The 22,598-nt window shown below is 54.7% G+C and overlaps 1 protein-coding gene across 1 annotated transcript in view; it reads left to right on the plus strand.

Moving 5' to 3' along the window:
- DGAT2 (diacylglycerol O-acyltransferase 2) overlaps window positions 1-22,598 on the plus strand; it is a 37,098-nt gene that overhangs the window by 12,850 nt on the left and 1,650 nt on the right. Inside the window, exons 2-7 of the mRNA XM_075546291.1 lie at window positions 3,933-4,061; window positions 8,630-8,737; window positions 9,071-9,141; window positions 16,530-16,734; window positions 18,269-18,443; window positions 20,046-20,248. Coding sequence (XP_075402406.1) covers window positions 3,933-4,061; window positions 8,630-8,737; window positions 9,071-9,141; window positions 16,530-16,734; window positions 18,269-18,443; window positions 20,046-20,248 — 891 coding nt within the window. The remainder of the gene's footprint in view (window positions 1-3,932; window positions 4,062-8,629; window positions 8,738-9,070; window positions 9,142-16,529; window positions 16,735-18,268; window positions 18,444-20,045; window positions 20,249-22,598) is intronic.

Here is a 22,598-nt window from a genome sequence, read left to right on the forward strand (position 1 = left end):
CCAGACAAGGGTGGGACTAAGCGGGACTAGGGTGTTGCATTGGTTAATGCACTTAGCTTCAAGCTGGAGGTTGACAGTTCAAACCCACTAGCCACTGGAGAATGAGGTGACAGTTGCCTTCTCTAAATATTTACCACCTCAGAAACCTGCAGGGGCAGTTATACTCTGTCCTGTAGGGTCCCTATGAGTCAGTCCCCTGGACAGGCAGTGGGTGTTTGGGCTGTGATGGGGCTGATGCTGTGAGAGTGTGGGGGCGGACAGGTGTGCCGAGAGAGGCTGGAGGGTGGTGAGGACACAAGTGTGATGGGACTCAGATAGATGCGGGGGTTCCCTGCTGGCCCCACCCAGGAGTTGGGAATGGTCCAGCTGGGTGTGAAAGTGGTGGCAGTGGTGGCTTTGGGCTGCAGAAAGGACACCCATACCAGCTTCAGCTGTACCCCCTCCTTCCCTGGCTGCCTGGGCAACCAAGCCAGGGTTGCTGTGAGGTGGAGAGCCAGCTGCTAGGTCCAAGTTCCTGGAGTCTTCAGGAGGTGGTCCTCAGAGTCTGGAGAGAGTACCCACAGGGCCCAAGCAATTAATTTCTCCCCACCACCCCCCATTTTATAGATGGGAACCCAAAGAAGTGAATTGCCTTGGCCATGGTTACCCAGAGACAATGGTAGCGCCCCAAGATCTAGGACAGGAACAGCAAGTTCTGCTGCTTGGAGACAAGCGCCTAGCTTGCCCTCTGAAAGGAAGTAGGTCTTTCATCTTTCCCTGCTCTCCTCCCTTCTTCTTCCCCCCTCCACCCCCCCCCCCCACATCTTGTGGTAGGGAGAAGAGAACAGGGATGTAGGAAAGCCTGCACGTGGGGCCAGTGCAGGCCTGGTGACTGGACCTAAACTGAGCCTAGCTCTCTGCCCTTTGCTGGCTGCATGACCTTGATCAGGTCACTTATCTAAGCTTTTCTCCATCTCCAAACTCACAGGCAGATAGGAGGCTGAATGCTCTCTGCCTGGCCCCACTCGGTGCCCAGACCTGGGTGAGCCATCCTGACCCAGTCTGATGGGAGGATGGACTTATAATCAGCATTTAGTACAAGGTGAGCCACTGGGAGCCCAGGAAAGGCCAGCTGGAAGACCTGCTGCCCCACCTGGGTGTGAAAGACAGGTTAGAGGACCTCGTCCAGTGGGCCAGGCAAAGGGAAGAAATGTGACATGAGAACTCATTGATGCACAGGGGACTTCCTGGGCTTCAGCCTCTACAGATAGGCAGCTCCGGGACAGGGCTCTGTGATTAGCCGGGGTTGGGATGATCTGGCTGAGAGATCGTAGGCCTAAGGTGGCAGCATTTTGGCCCCCTTTCTGCAGCTAGCCCCTCCCTCAGCTTCTCACTTAAATCCCCATCCTGACCCCTAGGTGGACTTATTGGGCATTTCTCACTTGGTTAGTGGGGCAGGTCTAAGGGAAGGAGTTGGGGTTGCATAGGCGCATGAGAGCAAAATGAGTGTCGGGGGAAATGTCCAGGCTTCGGCCGACCTTGCCTCCGGGGGTTACAAGAACCCCTCAGGCCCTCAGTAGCAAGTCACAATAATGGGATGCGAGTTGAACAAGTTGGTCTACAGCTCCTCCACTCTAGCATCTAACCTCATAAGCTTAGCAGGAGGATCTGGATTAGGCATAAGGCAGGGTTTGTAGGTCCTCTTGATGGTTGGAGATAGGTCAGTTGGGGAAAGGTCATCCTGTAGCATTTCTGTCCCCAGTCCCCAAGCGGGGGCTTGCCATCAGCCACAGTGGGTTGGTCCTGATCAAAGGCAGGAAGCTGGACAAGATGACCTCCAAGAAGCCCTGTCCTTCAGCACTAGGTGAGTCACATCCTTGGGGTCCAGCCTGCTGGAGGAAGCCATCAGTCAAGAGATGTCAGAGTAGTCCCCGGTGCCCTTCATCCATACCCTAGCGGGAGGCGGCAGCCTTTTGTACCTCCTACCCCCTCTTGCCTTTGGACTTGGGATCAATGCTCTCAAGCGACAGTGACTTGGTCTTGTTAAGCTGCAGATTCTGACCAAGTAGATCTAGGCTGGGGCCCAAGGCCCTGCCTTTCCAACTGTCTCCCTGACCCAATGATGCTCATGCTACGATTCCTGGGCTTTCTGAGAGCAGGAAGACACTAGAGTGCATTCTGCTCTCTGCTTAGCCCTGGTGCCCCGCCAGCCACAAACCCAGAGCAGGCACTCAGCCACCCTTCGACCCATCCTCTAACATCCATGACACCTGCGCACTTCTGCAGGCACGTCAGTGTCGGATCTGGAGTCCAGGGTCCTGCTGGGCCTCTCCCCTCTAGACACACTGCCAGGTCCTTACCACGGGCCACCCTTGGCCCTGCTGTGCCCCACTGGCAAGAGTTCTTTGTACTCAGCAGCTGCTGCAGGGCAAGGGGAAATGTCCTTTGCAGGGGCAGGGATCCTGGGTTCCAGTTCTGCTTCCTACTCCTGAGCCACCTTGGGCCAGTCATTTCTGCCTATGGGGCTTCAGTCTCTCTGCCTGTCAAATTGGGTAATACTATAGGACCCCAGAAGGATATGTGAGGATAAGATGTTGAGAGTGAAGATAAAGGAGCAATTCGGAGCAAAGCACCTGGAACAACTGCAGTCCAGCCACTTCATTTGGGTTTGTGAGCCCACCGACCACCAGCTCCGTATCAGGCATGAATGTGGAACATTAGCTGCTCCTGAGCAGCTGCACCTGCTCTGTGCTGATCACTCACACACATCTCCCATGTCGCACAGTAAGAAGGTCTCAGACCTAGATGGAGGTGTGACCCAGAACTGTGTTAAGGGAACACACTGTGAAGCCTGTGGATCCCTGTGTGCCTTCCAGAAACTGAAGTGGTTGATTGCTTTCACCTGGAGAGCAATTCATCCCTTTTAAACTCAACTGTAGTCTTAGTGTTGTACAGGTTTGGAAGACATGCAAGAGGTTGATTGGATGCAAGCCCCTAATCCCTTCCCTTCCCACTCCCAGAAGGTAGGCAAGGGTGAATGTTCACAAAACCCTCGAGGCTGAGATGGTGTGGAATGCACCATCTGGTCTTCCGCAGGGTGGGTGTGCAGGAAGAGCCCCACTCCTTTGATCTAGCTGCTAGATCGAGCTACCTCTCCCAGAATCATTAGACTGCCTGGTCCCACTGCCCATCAGGTGGTGGAGCCCAGGGCATCATTCCTGGGGACACAACCCCAAAACCAATTAAACAGGCACATCTTGTCCTAACTCCCAGGCTTGGCACTTCCTTGGTAGCAAACATGATTCTGGCCCCTGGTGTCCTCCAGGCTGCCTGCAGCTCACAGACCATGGGGCCCTCTCCTGGTCCCTAGTTGGGACCCTTGACTCTCCCTCTGAAGGCCTGTGTTCCTATCTGATGAAGGTGTTGTTGCTGCTGATGTTTTTGTAGGTGGAAAAGGGACTCGTTCAACTGCTGAGAGGTCTTAGCCCTGGAGACAAGGAAGGTGGGGAGAGGATTAGAGATGCTCAAAGTACACTTGGAGGGATGGGGAGAACTTTGCATATTGGATATTGAACTTCTGTCCTTGGCCTCCCAGACAAACACCAAAGATCAATATTTGTCCTGGATCCAGATAAAGAATACAGGCACAGTTTGGCTGGAGCTAAGGGAGGAAAGAGAATGGACAGACAGTTAAGAGCTTCCCTAAGGCCTGGGCCCAGGGCTAATCTCTTTAGAAAGCACATTTAGTCTTTAAAATAGCCCTAAAGAAAGGGATACATGTGGAGACTGGGGCAAAGGGAAGCTTGTGAACAGCCCAGAGTTTACAAAGCAACTGGGTGATGAGGTCAGTGTGTATGGCCCTGCTCCTCTCACATGCAGGAAAGTGCCTGTGGTGAGGACTTTCAGGCTCAAACAGAGGGTACCATCAGACTGACATCTCCCTTCTGCTGCAGGCACTGGCTCCAGCATCCTCTCGGCCCTCCAGGACCTCTTCTCCATTACCTGGCTCAATAGGTCTAAGGTGGAAAAACAGCTCCAAGTCATCTCAGTGCTGCAATGGGTCCTCACCTTCCTCGTGATGGGTAAGCTGGGTCTGAGCAGCCCATGGGGGCATCTCCCAACAGAGGTTAGGACAGGAGCCCTTTTCTGCAAGGAGTAATCTTTGAGGGCCAGTGTTGTTGCTGTTGGTGGTGGTTCCCACACATAGCCCCCACCCCGCAGTATGCATAACAGAAGGAACATCTCCCGACCTGTGGGGGCCTGCGCCACCCTCACTTTCCTGTGCCTGAGCCAACTGTGGCAGCCACTCTATCAATTCATCCATCCCCTTCAGGGCTTCCCTCTTTTCCACTGCACCTCCATGAGGTCAGTGTCAGGCCTTAAAAAACATCTCACTGGCCATGCGTGAGGACTCAGAAAGATTCCGTGGTCTCCATTGTATAAATGGGAAACTCAAGGCCCAGGGATGATAGATCATTCTCCCAGAGTTGCATATCATTTCATCCAGTACCTTCCACCCTGCCTTCCAACAAGGCTTTGAACCAGTTTGAGCCAATTCAGTCCTGCCCAACAAATCAACATAGGAACAGACCACATTTTAAAAATTGAGGTGAAGTGGAACTAAGGAACAGGAAAGACTGTAGGCTAAAACCCTGGAGTGGGAGCCTGGGAAGAGGCTTGGTGAGTGCTCCCTGCTGTGGGTGGGGGGGTCATCAGGACTGTGGAGAGCAACACAGGCCGTTGCAGTCTTGGAACTGGGCACATTGCCTTCTGCTCTGCTAACCACAAGTTTTGGTTGTTGTGCTCCCCCACACCCTGCCTTTGTTTGCTAAGAGGAAGATCCCGTTCCTGCCCCATAAGTTGACCCATAATTTCTCCATTCCGGTAATCATTCCAGTTCACCCACATTTTCAACATCCGTGGCTGTTCTGGTTCTTAAGTGGCCAAGAAGTACTGGTTTGAAGCCCTGCTGCCAGCACACACTGTCCGGCAGTATTGTTGCTTCGCCTTAGGTAGATGTGGGGCCCTGTTTGAACCCTGACCACCTCTGCTCAGCTCCTGGACTTCACCAGGTCGTTAAGCTCTCAGTTGGTTTTGTCTTTGGAGAGTGAGGGGCGTCTGGGATGAGGAGGGGAGCACTTAGCCCAGCGCCTGGCCAAAGTAGGTGCCTGTGAAAGCCCCTTGCCGTGCCCAGTTCAATGCCTGAGCCTCTCTGTCTTTTAGTGCTTCCCATGTCCCAGACCTTCACTGCTCCTGCAAAGCTGGGTGGCTGCCCCTCCTGGGCAGCATCGGGACATGGGTGTGTGTCTGGAAGGACACTGCTCTTCTAGAGCCTCCTTTCCTGCCCACGGCCCCTAGGTCCTCGGCATACAAGTCTCACCCCCAGCACATCAGGCCAGACAAATCTGCTCAGAGCCTGATAGGGCATATCCAGAACCTGTCAGTGAGTCCCTCTGGGCTGCCTTCATTTCAGGACTGGCCAGAGATGATGTACTTCCTATGCAGGGGGATCATGTACTACCTACCTCACGTATCTTTCCCCAGGCCCCCATTCGACAGGTGAGGAAATGGAAACTCTTGGTAGGTTCAGGACAACCTGAGGCCAGAGACTTCATAGCTGGCAAGCAGCCCAGTGTCTGGGCCTTGCTGGGGAACCAGGAATCAGGGGACCGAAAGAGCCAGACTGAGCTTTCAGGAGCCCACTACAACTCCACCCCCACGGCCAATGCATCAATTCCTACTAATGCAAGCCTGGATAGGGTTTCTGAGGCTAAGTCTTGATTGGAGCAGACAACCTAAATTTTCTCCCATGGAGCGACTGGTGGATTTGAACCTCTAACCTTGTGGGTAATAGTGCAATGACTTACCAAAAAGTAAGGACAATACTTGGTAGGCTTCTAAAATTAAAGACAAAAACATGTGCAAGTGTACATACCTTTTCAGGTAAAAAGGGCCATGCTATCTCCAATCAACTCTTCCAGAGACACTCAGGCCTCAAAAAGGGAAACACTGGTGTTAGGGAACACATTAAACTGGCCATCCCAGGGCTCAACCCCCACCATTGCTTGTGTTTGGCTATTCAATAGACTTCTGAGCCAGGGAGCACAGTGTTCAGACAGAGCGGGAGCTGCTTGGCACAGAGCCTGGCCCCATGTCACATGAGAGGAGGTAGGATGACCAAGACCAGGGGTTCAGGGACTCGAGAACCCCAGATCCCTACCCCATCTGCTGCACCAGCATTTTTAGTCTCCAGGTGCACCCCAAAGGCCACTACCACCCTTACTTTAGTGGGTCAGGACTTGGCAGCTCGTAGAATCCCCACCCACACGGCGAGTACTGGCTCCAAGCTATAAGTTAACAATTGATTAGGCCCAACCACAGCCCAGAAACTGGCCCTGTATCTACCCAAAGCCACTGTGTAGGTGGGAAGGAGGCTCAGGTGGACTGCCTGAGCATCCCCTGCTCTTCCTGCCTGTTGCTACCCCAGTGCACTAACACACCTGTGATGGCTGCTGGGAGCCTGGTGACCTCCCATGGAAACAAGTTTCCCAGCAGTTCAGCGCCCCAGACCCTGTCTTAGTGGCCTCATAAGTGTGATATAAATGCCATTGGATTTCATGGTCTCCTGAAGGAAACCAGCGATACTGAATACACATACCCACCTTAGAAAACCAGATGTCACAGATACTGGTATCCGTTCTTGGCATGAAAAGATGACATAAGAAGCTATAGCAGCAGATGTAATAATTAAGATAATTATTGATGCCTGGTACCATTTCAGGGTGCCTGCAGTTGCTAAAATGTGATGAGAAAGTTCCTCGGTACAATATTGTGTCACTCTCAGTGGTGACACTCTATTGTGTCACCACTCAACTACTCACTGCCATTGAGTCGATTCCAACACACAGTGACCCTACAGGGCCAGGTAGAACTAAGCCTGTGGGTTTCTGAGAATAGCTCCTTATGGGAGCAGGAAGCATCGTCTTGAAGCATCGTCTTTCTTCCTCGGGGAAGCTGGTGGGTGTGAACCACCCCCTTGTCTTGAGCAGCCCGACACAGCCTACTGCACCACTAGGGTTCCTAGGCTCCTTCTTCAGACATGCTCAGTTATTCTCCCAGTAGGTGGCAGGGCCAAGACTAGGGGTCTGTGTGGCCCCTGAACCTATAGGCTAGACTTGATGCTCAATATAGATTTCTGTACTCTTCCCTGAGTTACCCACAGATTTCCCTGCACCCCGTTCCTGTGGGCTCAGGGTTTTGTGTTGTGGGCATCTTTGTGAGCCACCTGATGTTGGGTGTAGTGGGGTTGGGAGGGGCAAGGGCTAGTGTGTGGCAGTGGCCCTGAACCTCTCCTATGTGGATCAGGCAGGGGTTTCCAGCACATTATCAATGTCTCCTTGGCCAGGGGCATTGCTTCCTGCCCTATAGGCTCAGGGGCCACACAGACCCTTGTCTATCCCCCCCTCACCCTGGAAGCCAGCAAAAGCCCACTGTGCAGGGAAGAAGAGCCAGGCAGCCCTGTCGCCCCCCTGCCTAGCAGGGGACCCAGCACCTGATGGACACACAGCAGGGGGTAGATTCTCACCCTAGGCTGTGGAGACTGCTGGTGCGAGGCTCTGCTTCTACTAACTAGAAGCTCCTGCTGCTCTGCTGGTGCCAGGGGCCAAAGAGGTGGCCTAGTGTTTGTGCACTCAGATGCTCACTGAAAGGCCAGCCGTTGGGACCAACCAGTCACAGCCTGGGAAACCCTCTGGGGCAGCCCATAGGGTTGCTGTGAGTAGGCGCCCGAGCGTCAGCAGCGGGTTTGCTGAAAGCTGCATGGGGGGTGGGAGTGAGGAATAGATCGTATGGTTTGGGGGAAGCTGCAGGACCAGGACAGGACCTGCGCTGTGAGGGCACCTGGGCCTGAGGCAGGAGGTAAACCAGTCCTAGCACTGGCATCCCTTCACTGCAGTGCCAGGCTGTTCAACCTGTGGGTGTGGCCAGCTGCCCAGAGCAGGAACCGGATGGAAGCTGACCCAGGGAAGCCTTCTGAGTGCTCCAGGAAGGAGCTCCTTTGGCAACAGAAAACTTCCTCTTCAACTTCCCCCAGTGGCAGTCAGGCGCTTTTCATTTTTGGCCGTTGTTGTCGGACCAGTGTGTTCTGGCCATATCACTGCCCTGTCAGATGACCCTGGGTGAGTTACTTCCCTCTGAGCCTCAGTTTTCTTACCTCCAAAATGGGGTGAGATGGAGCCACTGAGAGGATGGCCCATCCCAGGTCCTCCTTCCCCGCAGCCCTGAGATTTGTGCTGGGCACGAGGTGGCTGGAGTGTGCAGAAAGGACAGCTGCAAGCACAGACTCCCAGGAAGCCTGCCCCCACCGGCAGCACCACTGCCCTTGTTGTGTGGAGCCGGAGTCCTTGAGGCCAGGGAAGCCCCTCAGAGTCGGGGGGGCAGGGCGCCTGTCCCTCTCTAGGATGAGTGTACCCTTGGCCATCTCTGACACGGCAAGGCCACAGACCCCCTTTGTCTGCAGTGCTTACTTTCATGTCACAGCCAGGCCTCCCTGAGCTGCTTGGTGGGTTATGGCTCAGGATCCCCAACTGAGGCCCGACTGCAGTGGGGAGCAGGGCCTGATTGGGGCCCCCTGCCTGCTCGCCTTACACAGGAGTGATGTGCAGCGCCCTCCTCATGTACACGTTCTGCACCGACTGCTGGCTCCTCTCTGTGCTCTACTTTACCTGGCTGGCGTTTGACTGGAACACGCCCAAGAAAGGTAAGGCCACCAGGCTCCCCCTCCACAGCCAAACTGCAGGCTGCCTGCATCTGCTCTGTAAGCAGCACTGGGCAAGGCCGGAGTGCCATTTGGTGGGAGGATCTAAGCACCCCCCCACCCCCAGTCTCAATAAAAGTTTATACACCGTGAGTTGGGGGGGGGCAGGGGAGGGAAAAGGTGCTATGGGGTGGAAGCCATCTCTGCCCTCAGAATTTCTAACTCAAGTGAGTACCCATGCCCCCAGGTTCGTTGGTCCTTGAGGCTCTCTTACCTCCCTGGCCCAGGCCTCTGAGCCTCCCCTGCTTTCCAACACTGTGTTTGGTTTCTTGGCAGGTGGCCGGAGGTCACAGTGGGTCCGCAACTGGGCTGTGTGGCGCTACTTCCGAGACTACTTCCCCATCCAGGTACAGCCGTGGGGTCACCTTGGGAGGGAGGAAGGGAGCCCGTGGGGATTCTGGATACAGCCCTTCAGGCACCCATCCAGCAGTGAAGTGACTCCTCAGCCGGCCCACACCTAGTGCCATCTTCCTCGGGTGCTGTGCAGTTTGAGGAGTCCCTGGGGGTGCAGACGGCACACATGCTCCGCTGCTAACCCAAGTGCAGCACGTGAGTCCACCCAGAGCATCTCAACAGAACCCTCAGCCACTGAAGATCCCACTCCTATGCCCACCGGCAGGGTTGCTGTCGCTGGGCTTCACATTCAGCTCTGAATTCCCTAGCAACCTGGGCAAAAAGGGAAACTAGGGAGATGAGGACAAAGAATCAGATGTCTCACATGTGCACACACACATGCGTTATATGCTTAGTTACAGAGGAAGCAGGCATGATGGCAGCTGTTGTGGCCTTCCACAGCCCTTGAGTGAATAGTAAAGCCATAAATGAATACACGAACGACTCCAAGCCTGTTGCCATCACTCCCCTTCACAGTGACTGTCGGACTGAACTGCAAGCAGGGTTTCCCAGGCTGGGGCCCTCAGGAGAGCTCCTGGCACATTGTCCCCACAGGGCCACCAGTGCCTTTGACCCACTAGCCTCTCCGTTCCTAGTTGAGCGCTTAAACATGGTGCCACCAGGGCTCCTCCACCTAATATTATTTTTCTCACTGTCGTCAAGTCATAGCGACCCTATGGGACAGGGTAGCACTGCCCCTGTGGGTTTCCGAGACTGTAGCTCTTGATGGGTGTGGAAAGCCTTTTCTCTCTCCCCCAGCAGAGCGGGTGGGGATTTCCAACTGCTGATCTTGCAGTTAGCCCAACGGTGCTCCGTTAACTTAATATGAAATTAAAAACCAATTCACTGTCATCACACCAATGCTGACTCCTATCAAGCCCCTGTGGGTTTCTAGGCTGCAACTGTTGTCAGGAGTAGGAAGGCTGGTTTTCCTCCCTTGGAGCTGCTGCTCCTCTCCAACTGCTGACCCTGCTGATCACAGTCCATCGTATAACTGCCATGCCAGCAGGGCTCCTGAACTTCACATAGAGGGGGCTATTCAGGGCTGTACTCGGGAGCTCCAGGTTTACCAGGGGGCGGAAGTCAGAGCCATGAGGAGCCTTCCTAACAGCCAGTCGATCAGATACAGCAGGTCACTGGGGGGTCACGGCCATGAGCAAACCCTCACTAGTCTCGAGTAGCCTTAGTACTCACTGATGCTCAGTTTTCTCTCCTGTCAAAGGGGGTTGACTCAGTGCCAGCCTCACAGGCCGTTGTGAAGGTGGAAGCAAGGGTGCCAATCAGTGGCGAGCCTCCATTAGTTCCAATGATCGCTTCTGTAGTTACCCTGCTTCCCCAGGGCCTCTCCTTCAGGCGCAGTTCTGGAAGCACCTCCTCCACCAGCCTTCCCTGACCACTTTAGCCCCCAGAGCCTTGCCTTCCTCTCATTCACCGGGTACCTGGGCCCTCCTCCCCACAGCTGTGACCTACCCCCTATACCCCCTGCCCAGGGTCTGGCCCACGGAAGTCCTTCGGGACCACAGCGCGCTGCCTTGCCGGGCCCCATGGCTGTAGGGAAGACACTGGGTGCAAACAAGGGCTTCACTCAGGCTGGGAAGAGGTAGACAGGCCTAGTATGACTGTGGGCGAGGCACTGTGCCCTTCCAGGCCAGATTTACGAGAAGCAAATGTAGACCAGATGGTCTCTTGGTGTCTGTCCTTCTCCCTGCCCTGGTCTTCACTGAGACCCTGACAAGACAAATGGTGGCTCCTCTGTCTCCCCTGCATCTCTGTCTGGCCCCCCGTGAGACCACAGAGGGAGACATCCTGGGCTCCCAAGCGCCGGGCAGGATCATTGATCCTGGCAGAATGTGGATCATTCCAGCAGAATCCCGAAATTTTTCCTCTCAGAGGAAAGACCTGCCTGGCCAGCTCTTTCAGTGTCCCAGCTTGGACACACCCGAGCTGCTGAGATCACACAGCAGAAGGTCCCGAAGATCAGGACCTGAAAGTTTTGGGGCATGGTGTTGGGTGGGGTATGCTTGCCCGCGTGAGTCAGGAGCTAGGGCACACCTTGCCTGGGTCATTTCACATCTTCACCTGCATTCAATTCTGTGAAGGTGGCCCTATATGCAGACCAAAGCCTGCTACCCTCGAGGGGCCTGCCTGTCTTCCCCAAGGACTTCCTGCCCCACAGGGTCAGTGTTCCCTCACCTCCCTTTCCCCACCCTGTCTCTCTCAAGACTGCTGTTGCATCCTGGGAGCCAGCACTATGATTGGGGAGGTCACAGAAGGTCAGGGAACTTGGGAGGGTGCACAGCAATGGCAATGGCAGTGTTAGTACTCGGGAGCCATATTTCCTGGATCCTGGCCCTTGGTGCTTGGCCACTGCGTGCTTCTCTGGAAGGAGGAGCCAGGCCAGACCTTCCCCAGATCTTGGTGGAGTTGTTTCTTTCACTGGGCTCCCTGAGCTGCCATTGTTACTCCCTGATCAGTGCCGGGCTCTGTGTGAGTCATGGGACGCAGACCTCAGCCCTGGTCCTTGCCCTGGTCAGCTCTGGTCTCTGCCCTATCAGGCAGGGGGATTCAGTGGGTTCTGCTAGACTTTGTCATTTTCTCCCCACGGCACCATTGTCAACTTACAACTCTCTGGTGGTGACTGATGCAGATGTCTCAGCCACAAAACAGGGCAGTGTACATGATAAATTTGGACTGGGTGTGAGGAACTGGCCTCTGCCCTCCCTGCCGGCCATTTCCTCAGGGGCCCAGCCCCAGACATTGCTCCGTATGGCCTGCCCTCGGGCTGTTATGTGACCTGGTCCTCCCCTCCCAAGGCAAGATAACTGTGATGATTGTTGGTCAGACCTGGCACAGACAGGTCCCTCTCTCCACCTCATCTCTACTCTTCCAGAAGAATCCTAAACAAAAACACAGGGCCAGTATCACTTACATTTCCTGAAGTCAGCCGGGGCTCCTGGGCATGGATGCCAAGACCAGGCTGGGCATGCAGCAGGCTTGGGCATGGAGCCTCAACCTGAGGCCTAGCTGGGGCTCTGCCTGGCCTTCTGGTGACCTGGCTAAGGCCCTGACCTTCTGTCTAAGGAGGGTTTGGCCTGGGTGACCTGATGCTCTTTGAGGTGAAGTGTGCCCTTCCTGTCCCACCCCCTTTCCTGGTCTCTCACCAGGGTTTGCATGTTGAGAAGCTTCATTGTCATCTGCTCAACACTCCCCACCCCCTTAACTGCCACCAGAGCATCTCGGTGGGCCCAGAGAAACACCCTTCCCCTGTGTGTTAGCAGCAGCCAGCAGGACTGCTAGTCTCCTGGGAGAGGAGTGGGCTGTTCCCTGGGTTACCTCCTCCTGAGGTATAGACAGGCTCAGGCTCTGTGGGGAGGAGAGTGAGAAAGACTGAGCTAGGAATCATCTCTGTCCATCTGCCTGCCTAAGACTGAGGCCCAAAGAGGACTGACTATCCCAAGGTCACAAAGCAAGTTCATGGCAAGGCTGGTGTAGGAACCAGGGCTGTCTGTCTCAGGGCCATACTCTTCCCCATCAGGCATCTGAGCATCCTCTAGGGGCAGCTGGGGCGGGAGGATTAGCCAGATCCAAACTAGACTCATTCACAGACACCCTATAGGACAGTGTGGAACGGCCCACCCCGTGGGTTTCTGAGATTGTAACTTTATGAGTGCAGGAAGCCTCACCTGTCTCCCAAGGAGTGGATGGTGGTTTTAAACTGGCAACCTTGCAGTTAGCAACCAAAGGAAGGGATGTGCACATAGAAGCCTGCCAGTGCTTACACTGCCCAGAACTTGGTGAAGCAGCTTGCTGAGGGAGTGGGGAATAGTCAGCCAGGAGTGAGCTCTGTGCTGGGAGCACCCATCTCCCTGTTCCCCGCTCTGCTGCATATGCTTGGGGAAGCCCCCACCCTCCCTGAGCCCCGGAGGGTCTTCCTCGGGATAGCGCCAGGGTGGCCTTGTGTAGTCTGGGAGGCAGGGCATGAGGAGTCACTTGCCAGGAACATGTTCCAGGCTCACGTTAGCCAGCAGGCCCTGGGCTGGGCTCCACCACAGGCTGGGGCTTTGCCATGCACCATCAGGGGACATGAGAGAGGACATGTCAACAGAGCTTTCATCAGCAGTGCCCTTCCCCCTCCCTCCTGTAAGGACACTTCATCCAGCCCTGGGGGAAGGGAGTGTGGTGTGAGGACAGATCAAAGCTGCCTTTTTGGTGATTTCCATCCACCTGCACTGGGCCAGATGCTCCGCTGAGAGTTGGGTGGGCAGCAGGGCCCAATCAGATGCCCAGCACATTGCAGCCCGCAGGGAACTGCACGCTGGGGACCTGGATGATGATTTGCTGTGCCCTCCTCAGGGGAAGCAGCTCCCTGCTCTGGGCTAGGTCATCTCATCATCAAAGACCTGGTCCAGAGCTCTAGGCCCTCTGAGGCCATTCTGTGCTTGGGCTGCTGGGTATCAGCCCGGGCCTGGACCTCCACTCCAGGGCCAGTTTCCCATTCTAGTGGGCTGCCTATGCCCCTTACTCAATGCTTTTCTTTTCCGTGGAAACTGACACAGGGAAGCTTCAATTCTAGAGGTGACTTGCTGGGTGGGTCTGCTCCTTAAGAGACCAGACATCGCAGTGGCCACCTTGCCAAACCCATGTGGTCCTGGATGTCTCTGCCTCTCCCCTCGGTCTTAGGCATGGAACCCTGATCGTGTGGGTAGTGGGTTATGTGTTGCGCTGCTATCCACAAGGTCAGCAGTTCAAAACATCCAGCTGCTACAAGAGAGAAGGAGAAGGTTTGTATTCCCATAAAGAATTACCCAGCAGCACCCACTCCCCCTAAAACTCGCCACGGATTCCTGAGGGTCCCCAATCCAGAGTCATGGAAGACACTGGCTCTTAGCCTTCTGAAGGCAGCAGCTGTGCAGGGGAGGGGGCCTCTGGAGCAGCCAAGGAGGGCATGGAGATGGGACAGTCAGCCAGGCGAGATGTGTATGCTCTGGGATCCAGGAACTGTGCTTCCTGAAGGTTGTGGACAGAATGAGCAGTGAGGCAGTGAGGATGAGGACCGGGCCTTGGAGGCAGCTTGTTCTCTGAGAGGGGAATACGGGAGCTTCAGTGCACCCTGCGCGTCCATGTGACCAAGCACCCTAGTTAGAGAGGAGAGCATGTAGCCACGAGGGACCCAGGAGAAGGCTTCTGATAAAGATGAGTCTGTTTGGTAGAAAATGATATGAAGTGATAATCAAATGTGATCTTCACTGTGTGTTTGTGCGTGCGCACACGTGGGCTGCCCTCGGCGCATCAGAACAGTTTCATCTGCATAGAGACCTTGTCCCAACTTTTTCGATGTTCTGTCCAAGTACTTGTAACCGGAGAGAATGTGCTGCTCTCTGTCCTCTGCCCATGGAGCAGGGCGGGCTTTCCGGCTCCGTGCAGGCTGAGGGGCAGGTCCCCAAACCAAAATGACCATCTGGCCAAGTCTTGTGCTGGGTTTCAGCAGAAATCTTTTTTTTTTTTTTAATACCAAATACCAAACCATTTTCTTTCTACTTGAGCCCTTGCAATCATCTCTTTCCCCCCTCCCACCCTGGTGAATCCTTGATCATTTATATATTATTGTTGTTATTTTGTGTGTCACGCTGTCTGTTGTCTCCCTTCACCACATTTCTGTTATTCTTCCCTCTGGGGGGTGGTCTATATATCCAACCTTGTGATACAATTGAATGATGGGTTGTCATAAGATTTATAAGAGCTTCCCAATAAAATGATAAAAGTAAATCAAATAAAGAAAAAGAAAAAATTAAGTAAAACAACAAATACCCCTGAAGTTAGTTATAACAGCAAAAACATTCCTCATAAGCCCAGCTGACACGTGCCAGTACACCTACAAGGCTAAGACTCTAGGCTGAGTGTGGGACTGGCAACCTGAGTGTGGGTCAGTGGTTCAAAACCCCCAACCGCTCTGTGGAAACAAGATGAGGCTGATTGCTCCAAGGGGCGATATACAGCCCAGAAACCCAATGTGGGGTCCCTGTGCACCAGAACCAGCTTGATGGCAGTGGGTTTACACGCCTTGGCCAGAGCTGTCATTATCACCCAATTAACTGTGCCGCTGCATGTCATGTGGCTTCCTCAGCATGTGTCGCAAGCGAGCTCACAATGTTTGTGCTCATGCTGGTGTTTTTATAGTCGCCAATTTGGTCAACATTTCTGCTGTTTTAACTACTACCACATTGTGGTCCTTGGTATTCATATGTGAAGCCTGTATCAACAGTGACATAATCGTTCAAGGAAAATGAGGAAAACTTCAAACAAGGTTTCCCTCAGTTATTAATAGTACTGTAATTCAATGTAGAAAGCACTTTTGCTAATATTCATCAGTTAAGCAGCATTTACCGGGTTCTATGATTAAAACTAGTGGCACACATTACCAGGATTCTGCATGGTCTGGTATAGGAGGCAGGCCACGGGGCTGGTGATGCCAGCCTGCTGATGCCACTGCTCCTGGCCCAGGGCACCTGGAGACTTGGTTTGACTTTCCCCTCTGAGATATCAGCCGCAGGGCAGGAGCGGGCCCCAGGAAGCCAATCCTGGTCTGGAGCATCCCAGGTCAGCTTTGTGGAGAGTGCATAGGTCATCAGTCATCAGCTGCTCCAGCTGACCTTTTTGTCGTCGTCCCCCCAATGACCGACACCAAGGCAGGTTGCTTGCCCTGTCCTGCCCTGGACCCTGGAGTGCCCACTCAGACCAGCTACCTGGTCCTTCTCTGAGCCAGGGCAGTCAGAGAGGGGCTGGGCAACCCAGCCTCAGGGTACAGGGGTCAGGTAGACCCAGCCTGCCAGGAGCCCACTGGCTCAGAAGACTGACAGTGTGGGCAAGGCTTGCAGCCAAGGCTTCTGATTGCTAAACTTAGAGACTTGGACTCTTTGCTTATGGTTGTCTGAAAGTCCTTTTCAGTGTGGAGTGACAGGTGGTTGGACTGGGGTTGTAGAACCCGCCCCCTGACTGGGGAGGCCCAAGGCAAGGCTAGAGGCTGGCAAAGTAGGAATTGAGAGGACCTGGGGCTGGTTTAGCTGGGGGACCAGGAGGAGGAGGGGGAAGGCTTCCCACCCCCTTCCCAGGGACTCACAGTCCTAACGGCTATGATGGTGCAGGTCTGATGGCAGGTGTGGGAAATTGCTCCTGTTCCCCAGGCCGTAGAGTCCCAGGTGGGGATTGGCATGCCGTTCCCTCTCCGCACCCCCCCCACCACACACACACACACACACACACACACACCACCCCCACCCCCACCCCAGTGTGCTGTGATACCCCTCTGCTGGCCAGCTTCTCTGACTCGGGGCTTTCCTCACAGCTGGTGAAGACACACAACCTGCTGACCACCAGGAACTACATCTTTGGATACCACCCCCACGGCATCATGGGCTTGGGTGCCTTCTGCAACTTCAGCACTGAAGCCACAGAAGTGAGCAAGAAGTTCCCCGGCATACGGCCCTACCTGGCCACGTTGGCTGGCAACTTCCGGATGCCTGTGCTGAGGGAGTACCTGATGTCAGGAGGTGAGGCTCCACCTCTCCTGCCTAGATGGGGGCTGCTGTCAGGGCCTGAGCCCAGGAGCCAGCATTCCTGGGGTTGTCCAGTGCTGGGACCCAGGTGAATCCAGACTGGGCTGGAGAGTGGTTCACACAGAGGTGTGCTTGTGCTGAGGCCCCAGGAGGCCCCATTCTGGCTTGGATGGGAGGCTTTTCAAGTAGGCGGTTATGTTAGGCTTGGGTCTTAGAGGCTGAGCTTTTGGTAAGTGAAAGAGCAGAGTGAAGGGGTCTCCTCCTCTGGTGACAAGTACTGGGATGTCTCAGGTGAGGGATACCAGCCAGGGGTCTGGTGGAGTAGAACTCATTTCTCACAGAGAAATTAAAGAGCAATCATTTGGCCTGAAGCCAAGAGTCTTGGCAGAGAGGATTAAGCTGCTGTTAAGACAGGTAGCTTCTGCCTCTGCCATCTCCATTGGCCCTCCTGGCTGTGGGCCTCAGCCTAGCTTTGTTCCTGTCTCTACACTAGGCCGGCCTCCTGGCCTCCGCCTGTGTGTTAAGCTTCAGACACAAGAGTGCCCAGCCTTGGGTGAACTGTTTCACTGTTTCCTAGCGGTGTGACTTTGGGCAACTTACTTAGCATCTCTAAGTCATTTTCTCACCTGTAAAAATGTTTGTCCTTTGGAGTCCCACTGAGTTCTGAATGATACCCCTTTTGTAAGCTTTTTACTCAATCCTTCCTTCCCTCCAGGCAATCTGACCTGGTCCCTGGCACCCCACCCCCAGGGTTGCCACCCATTGACCCACCTCGGCACCTGGAAGGTGGGGTGCCTGAGATGCCTGGAGCAGATGTCTGGAGCGTGGCTTGTGATCCTCCTTCTGGAGGCAGGGCAGGCCCTGGGGTGAGAGAGGAGCAGTAGAGGAGGGTATGGGTGGCAGGAAAGGGGAGGGAGAGAAAGCAAGCAGGGCTGTTGGCCTTGCATCTCAGGATCCTGCTGGAGAGGAAGGAATGAGAGGAGCAGAGTGCCTTGCCTCCCAGACCTCTGGGGTCTGAACCCCCTCGGCTGGGGATGCCTCTGCGTTACTCAGTCAGTGCCCAAGACACTGGCACTGGCCACCTGTCCATCACCCCCACCAGCCTGATTCATCTGGTCCCTAGCACCAAGCCCCAGCCTGACAGTGAGAACCTCCAGGAAGGTTTGCCGAATGAATGAATCCCCCAAATCACCTGGACAGTGTCCCCATTTCACATCAGTGAGCAGAGGCTTAGAAAGCTGGGTAGCTTACCTAGAACTGTACAGCTTCACAACAGCGGGACTAGATCTGAGGGTGCTACCTATTTCTGCTTGATTTGTGTGTGTGTGCGTGTGTGTGCGTGCACCAGCGTGCAGCCCTGATTCTGTGACCCCTACAGGCATCTGCCCTGTGTGTGTGTGTGTGTGCGTGCGTGCACCAGTGTGCACCAGCGTGCAGCCCTGATTCTGTGACCCCCACAGGCATCTGCCATGTGTGTGTGTATGTGCACGCGCACCAGCATGCAGCCCTGATTCTGTGACCCCCACAGGCATCTGCCCTGTCAACCGGGACACCATAGACTACCTGCTTTCCAAGAATGGGAGTGGCAATGCCATCATCATTGTCGTTGGAGGCGCTGCGGAATCTCTGAGTTCCCGGCCTGGCAAGAACGCTGTCACCCTGCGCAACCGCAAAGGCTTCGTGAAGTTGGCCCTGCGTCATGGGTGAGTGCTACTCTATCTTTTCACATACACAAAAATTCAGAATGCTCTGCCCATGGGTAAATGCTGCTATATACACACACACTCAGAAAATCGTGTCGATGGGATCAGGTATCAGGCTTCAGACACAAAACAAAACCAAACATATCGATGTGAATGGTGGGGGGGTGGGGCAGAGTGGGGAAAGAGAAAACTGCCGATGGGTAAGTGCTGCTCTTCTCTCTCTCTCTCTCTCTCTCTCTCTCTCTATCTCTCTCTCTCTCTCTCTCTCTCTCTCTCTCTCTCTCAGAATGCTCTCTTGGGGAGAGCAGGCTAGAGCCTAGACTGAGAGGTTCAGACCAAGTTGGTGGAGATAGCCTGTGTCTCCTGGGCCCTTCAAGGTCAACTAAGGAGCCAAGTTCATATGTGGGTGAGCCCCAGAGCAGACTGGAAGGACTGCTAGCTGTGGCCAAAGGAGGGACTGCAAGGAGGGCACAAGCAGGAGGATCGCTGAAACCATCCGGGCAGGCTTCTTGGAGGCTGTCGCCCTGAGGAGAACTGATAGTGACAGGGCACACTGGTGTTGTGACCCCTTTGGGGGTTGTGACCCTTTCACAGGGGTCACCTGATTCATAACAGCAAAATGACAGTTATAAAGTAGCAACGAAAATCATTTTATCGTTGGGGGGGCTCACCCCAACGTGAGGAACTATATGAAAGGGTCGCGGCATTAGGAAGGTTGAGAAGCACTGGTCTAGAAGAACAGAGATGTGTTTGTCACTGGTCATTGCTTCTGCCGTCTCCTGCAGGTGGTGACACCCATGCCTCACTTAAGAAAGCTCAGTGAGGCAGTTGACCTGGTCAGGGAACTGAGCTCTTGGGTTCCAAGGGCACACCCAGTCTCCCGTGTCTCAGCTCCAGATGAAGCAGGAGCAGGCCTGATCCTGGGGTAGGGGTGAGGGGGGCTCCAGCTGCAGCGCAGCCTGAGCCAGAGCCTGCGGGTGTGGCCTGCGTCACCCAACAGCAGCCCTAGCCAGCTTGCAGCATACCCTTGGTGTCTCATCAGGGAGGTGTTCAGGCTGCAGTGAGACCCCCGCCCCCCAGTGTCCCTCCTTCAGTGGTGAGCTCTGACCCACAGTGTCCCCTCCTTTAGGGAGAAGCTCCACCTTCAGTGCAAAGCTCCACCCCAAGTGTCCCACCTTGAGTGCGTAGTTCTGCTGTCCAGTGCCCCCTCCTCCAATGAGAATCTATTCCCCTAGTGTGCCCTCTTGTACCAGACCCTGAGGTACAATCAGATGAGCCCCAGACTCTACCAGCCAAATGATTGACTGGGGTGGACCCGAGGAGGCTATGGAGTGGGGGGAGAGAGAGGATTTCCTGGAAGCAGACCCTGGAGGGTGAGGGGAACAGGCAGCAGAGTGAGTGCTCACCCCCACCTGGCCCCCTGGCACTGCCATGATGCCCAGTCTCCAGCAGGCACCAAGGCCTGGCCACATTTGGCTGAGGGGCTATGTGAGCGAGTGCTCCCTCCAGGTGGCTGTGGTCTGCCCTCAGGTCAGTATCATGGGCTCGAGCTGGAGATACTTGGTGGTTAGGATGTGACTGGCCCTACCATTGCTTTTCCAGAGCTGACCTGGTTCCCACCTACTCCTTTGGGGAGAACGAAGTGTACAAGCAAGTGATCTTTGAGGAGGGCTCGTGGGGCCGCTGGGTCCAGCAGAAGTTCCAGAAGTACATCGGCTTTGCCCCCTGCATCTTCCACGGCCGAGGCTTCTTCTCCTCCAACACCTGGGGGCTGGTGCCCTACTCTAAGCCCATCACCACTGTCGGTGAGTCCCCAGCTCCCTGCAGGGCTCCCTTAGAGAGACTGTGTTGACTGTCCTGTGGAAGACCTATTGAAAAGGCAGGTCACCCATGGTGGGGCCAGCAAAATAATTGACACAGAGTAGAGAGTAGCATAAGGAGAACTGGTGGTGCTGTCCGATAAGTGTTGGACTACTAACCCCAAGGTTGATGGTTCAAACCTACCAGCTTCTCCACTGGAGAAAGATGAGGCTTTCTGCTCCCATACCGATACAAACCCCTGGAAACCCTATCTAGTGTCAAAATCGACTCAGTGGCAGTGGGTTAGAGTTCACATAATTTATCAATTGCCTGAGGAGCCCTGATGGCACAGGAGGTTAGGTGTTTCGCTGCTAACTAGAATGTCACGGCTGCAAGGGATAAAGATGTGGCAGTCGAACTGTTTTACAGTCTCGGAAACTGTATGGAGTTCTACTCTGTCCTCGAGGATCACCGAGTTGTCAGCTGCCAGCATGGCTCCTGGTGCCGCTCCTGCAACAGTGTGATAATGAAGCCAGCAGACGATGGAGTGTGATTTGAAGGAGTGTTGGAGGCAAGATAATGCCCGTGAGACGGCCGTGATTCAGGGAGGGACCCAGCCATGGGGGACAGGCGGCATGGCATGAACAGCAGGGCAGGGATGGGCTTAGCATACCCAGGGAACAAGAGTCCAGGGCAGAAGAGAAGGAAGTGCTGGGGAGAGAGGCATAGGGGTGATGGTGATGGAGTTTGGATTGGATTCTGTGTGTGGTGAGATGTCTCTGGAGGGTCTGAGCCAGGGAATGGTGTAGCAGGATAGGCATGAGAAGACGGTGGTCTCGGACCAAGGATGAAGGTGGCGAGGAGGGTGGTGACAGGTAGTGGGTGTGGGGTGGTTAGAGTCAAGATACAAACGGAAGGCAGGCTTGGAAGGTCTTGCTGATGAATTTCCCACCAGGTGTCAGAGAGCTGGGAGTCGGGATGACGCCAGGTTCAGGGCTGTACAAGGCAGGAAGGAATGGTGGTATTCAATGAGCTGGACAATGTGGGGTGGAGGTTTGGGGTGGGAGAATCGAGAGGGTTTTTTTTTAAGGGATGGGGCTTGAGGTACCTGTGAGTGGCCATGTCGAGATGGGGAGAGATTGGGCTGAATGAAAGGAGGGCTGAGGCTAAGCTTGGGGCATGATGGCACCAAGGGTGGAGCCCGCAGAAGGCACAGTCGGAGGAGGGGGGTGCACTCCTGAGCCAGGAGGAGAAAGGGTTTCAAGAGGGAGGTGGTGATCCGCAGTGCCACCAGAGGGGAGGATGGTGAGCACTGAACCCCTGTCACTGCCATGGTGCCCTGGACTGGTGGGAGCGGGGTGAGCTAGGGTAGGAGGGGGTTGGGAGGGGTTGAGAGCATGGAGGGGAGAGGCGGCGATGGTGGGAAGGAGCTGCTGGAGTTTGGCTATTTAGGCAGCAGAGACGTGGAGCCAGTAGTTGGACGGGATGAAGAGGCCAAGAGGTGTTCCTTTGTTTTTAGTCTGATCAGAACCCACCTCCGTTTAATGTGTACTGGGCGCTCCTCCAAGATTGCTCACTCGCTGTTTACTTAGTTGAGAAACTAATTTGCCCAGCACCACACAGCTAGTTCGTGATAGAGTTATCATCCAAATCCAGGCCACCTTGTGCTCTGATATCCAGCCTCTTAACTGTGAGGGTGTGGGCACAGGTAGGTGCCAGTAGGATTGATGGGCAGAGGCAGGGTGGGGGCTAGCCTTCCATGACTGTGAGCCATGCCCTCTGACAGGTGAGAAAGGGGCCCTAGCATCCCTGGGACTGAAGAACCCAGGGTCTCCTGGAGAAGATAGTATGGCGGGGAAGGCTGGTGGGGCAGCTGTCGGCATGGCCCCACTCATTGAGGAGGACTGACCTGGCCAAGAAGGGGAAGCTGAGCGTTTGTCTGAAACAGCAGCCTAAGTGTAGGTCCAGCAGCAAGACTGGGTAGATTTTTAAGAACAGGAAAACAAATAAATAATGAGCATGATTGGAGGAGCATGAGCTTATGAGGATCTGTAGCCAAAGCTTGGCCTTCAGCTGTGCTGGTTTGGTTTACTCAGGGCCATTAGGAAATCCCCTGCAGAGGATTCCAAATATTACTTGCTGTGTGTGTGTGTGTGTGTGTGTGTGTGTGTTTGTGTGTGTGTGTGTGTACAGTTCACAAGCTAGAGTTACATCAGGAAGGTGGTGTGGGCCACAGGCAGTGGACTCCTTGGGTCCAAAGCTCATATGAGTACTACCTTTCTCAGTACCAGGTGACCTGCTCTGTACTGAGACAGAGAAAGTACCAACGTTTTGGGGCACAGGATCCAAGACTCA

This window comes from Tenrec ecaudatus, chromosome 4, assembly GCF_050624435.1.
Source record: "Tenrec ecaudatus isolate mTenEca1 chromosome 4, mTenEca1.hap1, whole genome shotgun sequence".
NCBI lineage: Eukaryota > Metazoa > Chordata > Mammalia > Afrosoricida > Tenrecidae > Tenrec > Tenrec ecaudatus.